The sequence below is a fragment of the Alligator sinensis genome, unplaced genomic scaffold (genome assembly GCF_000455745.1).
Source record: "Alligator sinensis unplaced genomic scaffold, ASM45574v1 scaffold1035_1, whole genome shotgun sequence".
Classification (NCBI taxonomy): Eukaryota; Metazoa; Chordata; order Crocodylia; family Alligatoridae; genus Alligator; species Alligator sinensis.
The window spans coordinates 142,766-148,833 of NW_005842555.1; the positions used below are offsets into that span (position 1 = coordinate 142,766).

At 44.6% G+C, this 6,068-nt stretch overlaps 1 protein-coding gene across 1 annotated transcript in view; it reads right to left on the minus strand.

Annotated features, from left to right (window-relative positions):
• Nucleotides 1–4,463: 4,463 nt before the first annotated feature.
• The window catches only part of CLINT1 (clathrin interactor 1), a 47,794-nt gene continuing 46,189 nt past the window's right edge, over nt 4,464–6,068 (minus strand). The window contains 1 exon segment of the mRNA XM_006032195.2: nt 4,464–6,068. This exon segment is cut by the window's right edge and continues 5 nt beyond it. Within this exon segment, the coding sequence (XP_006032257.2) occupies nt 5,948–6,068 (121 nt within the window). The 3' untranslated portion in view covers nt 4,464–5,947.

Below are 6,068 nucleotides of genomic sequence, written 5' to 3' on the forward strand. Positions count from 1 at the left end.
TCTTCCCAAGACATTTGCTCTCAAAGAACTGGGTCAGCTCCAGATCTTTTATACAGTATTAGGGGGGAAAGTCTTCATCTTGATACTCTGGCTTGCTCAGAGCATTAGGGCAGCTCCAGATCTTTAGTAGTGTTAAGGGGAAAACTCTTTACCCCAATATTCTGGCTTTTGTGGGCCAAAAGGATGGTGATTTGCAGCCAGCAGTCTGTCGTATCATGCCACAGACCCCAGGGAAGGGCCAACAGTGGTCCTTAGCCTCTTCCACATTAGCCGTGACCAAGACGGGAAGGACAGGGTGGTCATTAACTTCTGATGCCTGTTTGCAAGCCGTAGGTTTAACCAGACTGCTATGAAAGCTCTGCAATAGGCTTCAGAGAAATACAAGGACTTTTTTGCACTTTTACTCCTCTTGCTAACCAGCACCAGAGCAGCAAGATCTAGAGCTGTACAAGTAGCTGATTTCCACACTAAAAAAATATTAGTTTCCTTCATTTCTGCTCAGATGAAGGACTCTGTTGGACACAAAACAAAATGATTTAGTTCTGAAATGGCAGTTTAGGTTCGCTCTCCTAAATCTTGGTTAAAGGGGAAACTTGTAAATAAAAAAACCTCCAAATGTTTGGTCTCAAAAGGGTTTTGACTTGTCAAGGAATAAAAAGCTGGCAAAGTAGGGAGGAATTTACACATCTGGAATGTTTTGTTAAAAAGTTTTAGTTGAAACAACTGCTCACAGCGCTGCCAAGATCTGCTTTTCAGTTCTGCTGTCCTACCGGACAAGCAGCTTTATGTAAAAAAAAAAAACCCAAACCAACTCAACCCCTGAGCCTTTGTTCAAGAAGGCAGTACAAATTCAACGACAGGGACTCGAATCTGGTCATGTCTTCCTACCCTCGCAAACTAGATTTGTAGGGAATCAAAAAACGTGAACCTGCTCCTGTTGGATAAACTTCTTTTTAATTCCTAATACAAAGTTTTAGACACAAGAACAACTTCTGTTGAACTTGTCTGCAGCAAGTCATTTGGGTTTCACTACAGTTCACTTCACTCCTAGATTTGCACAGCTGCAAACCTTGAATTGAGGACTTCAAAAGACAAATTTCACAAAAGGTTGCACTGGAAATTTTTTTTGAAACAGTGCAAACTGTAAAGTGGGTCTTTTGGCAAAACTTGGTCTCATCGAATAGTCTGTGTCCAGCTGAGTGTGGAAGTGCGGTTTGTGGCGTGGCAGAGCCATCACACACTGCACACGCAGGCGTTCCCCGCACTGCTACCTTGCAGCGCAGGGGAGGTCCTAAACACCCACACTGAAAAAAAGCCGAGTGTGGGTGTTCCCCGGGAGCAGCACAAGGTGTGCCGGGGGAAATTGTGTTGCGGGGGGTGGGGGAATCACGGGGACGCGGCCATAAAGTTTGCTTGAATTCAAGTGGAACAGCCCCTTAAAAACCCTTGCTCTTCTGCAGACGGCAGCTCCCCGCCCCGGCCATGCAAGTACACTCGAGGTATTAAATCCGAGCCAGGTGTGCGGCTCAGAGCGCCTGCACACGTATAGAAGTGTTCGTAATCGCGCACACGCGTGCAGGAGTGGAGAAGCTGCAGGGGAAAAAGAAGTTCTTAGAGCAAGTGACTCCAGGAGCAAAGACCTCGGAGAATTCAAACGTCTTTGGGTATTTGTTCTCCTGCTATTGTTGGCATCACCTTGAGTACAGGACGCCTGCCTGCATTATGTAAACACTTGGCTGATAAATCCCTCCCCCCATCTCCCTTAACAAGCCGTGTCAGACTCTTCTTCACTGACAGATACAGTCGAAACAGACGCTGCTATAAATACCCTTGTTTAGCTGGTTTGCATGTAATGCGTCTCCTGTAGGACAGACCGAGGGCTCCGGTTATCTGTGAACCTGCACCTGTGCTGGAGCGCATTGCTGTGCAAGGTGCGGTTTCTGGTGCCTCCCAGGGATCCCTTTGTACACGCAGGCGGAAGAGACGGGGACCTCTGCCGCCCTTACTCGCAGCGAACGCTGCCAGGCTTTGTAAGCTTCCCCCTGGATTAAGGATCAATACTATTTTTAAAGCTTGCAGATACAGGCCTGTGGGCCTGGCCCTTTCATTTTGCAGTGATCTTTGCTCTGGACCAGAGCAAAACCTGCTGTAATCTCCAGGATGCTGCTACACGTTATCCGCAGTAGTTTCTGTTCTACGTAGGAGAAGGGATGCCCAGCAAGGTCGGTTTAATCAGGACGTAAGCTATTAGCCATGATGAGTTTTGCTCATTTTTGGTGCGTTGTACCCCAAAACTCAGTCTCTTTCTACCTTGGAAGATGCCAAAATAAAATACCATTTGAGCTTTTATCACGAGAGTCCTCATCCTCTCCCACCTCTTTCTAGGGTTAAAGATGGCCACCAGTGACGAAGCTCTGAGACACTTCAAGCATTAGAGATGGGTCTGATCCCACAGTGTGCACCCTTTGATTTCAGAGGGCTTTGAACTTGACACTTGTGAGACTTAGGAGGTGACACTCTTAAAATGGCTTGAATGGACTTTGGCTGACGTAAGGGACTGCGGTTCTGTGTGTCGATCAGGCCTGCGGCAGCAAGACCTCCGTCGTAGTCGAGGATTTCCTCGTCTCCCAGCACTGGCGCGCAGAAGTGCAGAGCTAAACGCTGCTGCTTCAGCGCCCTGTCCCCCCAACCCCACCAGCAGTCGGGCTTTGCAGGAAGCCTGTGCCAGTGCAGCGATCGTTCAGGGCTTCGCCCACCCAGTCACATTGGAGGCTAAAGCGTTAAAGCATTTTTCTTGCTCTCCCATGGAAGCACTAGTGGAGTCTGCCCACCCTATTTTACCATTATTATCCAGGCCTGCAACTCTAAATGAGACGGTGGCTAAAATGCTCCCAGGAGTGGGGCTGCCTGGAGAAGAGATTGAGGAATACCAGCGTCGTATCCGAAGAGGCAGTGCTCTCATTAAGAGGCTTTTGGGAGAAGGCCGGTTCCATCCGTCAGCTTGGATGTGTTGCCCTAATGTTTCAATCTGTCTAAGCAGATCAGTTTTCTTGATCGAGTGGCCACAGACCACTCTTGCTATTCTTAAAGGAAATAAAGGAATCGCAACAGATGCATAGCAGGGATGGGGACTTGTTTTTTCTTTCTCTTTTTTTTTTTTTAATAAAGTAATATTAAATACACCTTCCCACTAGCTACCAAGATGCAGGTCAAAGGCAGCCCACACTGTTTATTAATCCTGGGAGTGCAATGTTCCCAGAACTGTTTTTCATTAAGCGAAGGCAAAACTCAACTCCCAGCGTCTTGCTTGCATGCTCTGAGCTAAACCGCCACCCTGTGGGGTCCCCTCTTCACATCCATTATCTGGGCCAAAGTCTAGCAGAAAACTAACTGCCCGGCCTGAGCACCACTTTATTTTTCAGTTTGGCAGAATTGCAGAATTAAGGAAGATCCTTTAGGTTTTCTGCCTCACCTTTCTTGCTGTTTTCTTAAAGAACAGCATCCCAATAGTGTGCCGATCAGCGTTACAAATCAGTTGGGTATTTAGAGGGGCAGCAACCAGCACGCAGAAGGGATGAGGTTTGCGGAGTCCGTAGAGCAGGTCTTTTTTTTGAAGACCCTGACCAAGATACGGCTTCGCTGGAGTCATTCCAGTCCCTTGGAAATGGAGACGATACTTGGCATGAGATGGGGAGTTACTCTGGTCCCTGTGATCCAGCTTCAACAGCAGCCTAAAAACGGCGTCTTTATACTGAACGGGGAACCGGCCCGGCCCCACCATGACAGCCGCTGCGTGAACTGGCTCGCTGGCTCGGCTCCTTCCGACGGGCGTTTTCGGGTTGCGACAGACCGACAAGCTCGTCCGACGGGTTTAGCGTTTCCTGCCACCGTTCTTCCAGGAGCCAATCTGCTCCCTACGTGCTCCGGGCCAGTTGGGACCTCGCCATCTGTTACAACACCGGCTCCCAAAGAAGGTCGTTCCAACAAAGTTTAAAGGTCTCAAAACGGGGAGCCGGAGAAAAGGAGCTCTCTCCTACTCAGCCGTTAAAGCCTGCCTTGATTACTTTGATGTAACAACACTTGAAAGCTCCTATTCTTTGAAACTAATTTAAACACATTGAATTGTTGAAAGATTAAAAACCGCAGTCAGCTAATTACACTCACTCTCATCTCTTATTCAGCAAATGAATCACTTTTCATTACCACTTAGCTGAAGTACATGAATTTCTGCCTAATTAGAAATGTTGTAGATGGAGCATTAGCAAGGCTGGAGCGGGTCAGGATATCTTGCCTGCTTCATTTTTAATTCCTAACAGTAGAGCCAGATAGGCAAGGCTGGAGATAAGAAGTCATTAAACAATTTTAAATTATTTATAAAAATTACTTTGCCCAAATTATAATTATTTTTTTCCCAAACGCTCTCATAAACGTCAAGTGGAATGAAAGGAAAAATCAGCCCAACATTGATTTTAATGAACATTTTAATGTTATGTATAACAGAACATTATGAATACAATGGAAACAAAGTTTTATCAATTTAATAATAAAAAAAAAGAAAGCCAATGTAAGAAAGGGGAGGCAATAAATTTCATACCTAGAGCATAGTGCTTATTCTCAATAATATTCCCAGCTTGTGAGTGTAACAATGTCTTTGCATTCCAGATTCGAGAATCATGATTCGCGTGAGAACTTAAATGCAGAATTACAGCAGGAAAACAAAATCTTGAGTTCATTTCCTTTAGTTTCATTGCCTTTATTTTCGTTAAATCAATAAAATCTTTGACTGCTACAGGTTTCCTTTTGATAATATATATATTTTTTTTTATATATATATATATATATGTATTTTTTAAACTCCTCTCTATTGGATTTCACAGAGCTGCTACTGCCTTATTTACACAAAAGAATCACCGAAGGTTGTATAAAATCTAAAATCCAACGCCGTTGGATTAAGGATTTAGAGATTTACATTAACTTAAAAAGACAATGTCGTTACCGTGTTACTCTCTTTGTAAAAGATGCAAAAAATAAATGCTTCTGTCTTTTGAACGCTGCTGACATTGTAAACCAGTGGCTCCGGAGAGACGCGGGTGGTACGAAGCATGTTAGTTGCCACTGAGATGGAGCTGGGAAAGCGTATGTACGCTGGAGTTTTGGAAAGGAAACCATACAGCAGCTCTTGATGAAGTTCCCCCTAGCTCTGCACTCGATACTAATTATAGCAATAGAGGTGTGAAAAGCCCCCCAAATCTATCCATCACCAAATTGCTGAAAGAGGTTTTTACAATAAAAATTTGGATAACATAGCAGTGTTGCTGGAACATTAGCAAAAGTATATATACATTCCAGGTCCCTTTGAATTAGCCATAATCACATATGTAAGCCATTTTGGACAAAAATATATATTCTTATAAAAAACTGATCATAGTACTTGAATGAGACTTCAAATATGGACTCAGAGTGGTAGTAAAAGGAATGGATCCACTTATGACAAAGAAATTTAGGGGGTGGGGGTGGGAGGAGAGAAAAATCAAGCTCTTCCAAGGGGCAGAAAAGTATCAAATTCGATTCACACAGATTGACCCAACACCCGGTTCCCACCTGTGAACAGGAGTCAGCGTTAAAACCGGTTCTTCCCTCAAGGAAGGCGTTGGATGCTGTTATTACAAAACCACGGCCTATTAACTGCGAAGCCATCCGACTGACTCGGAAGAAGGCTTCGTCTCTGCAGTCTGACCGCTAGCTGTTTTAACATTTACAAAATAGCCTTTTGGTTCTTTTCTGTAGCTTCGATTTTAATTAATCAATAAAAGGAAGAGGAAAAAAAAATTAAGGTATTGATCAGTGTTTGCCAGCCACCCCTCCCTGGGCTATGCTTGTACAGCTAAAAATCCTTCATTCGATTCGACTGAGTTTTGTTATGGGTTTTTTTGTTTTTTTACAATCTTTATTTGCTAAAATTGGCAAAATTTGCAAAGGCATCTTGCTTGGGTTGCACAGTTCCAGGAGCCATAGCAGCGGTCATAGCTATATTGGGTACCCCCATACCCCTTGGGCCAGTCAAACCC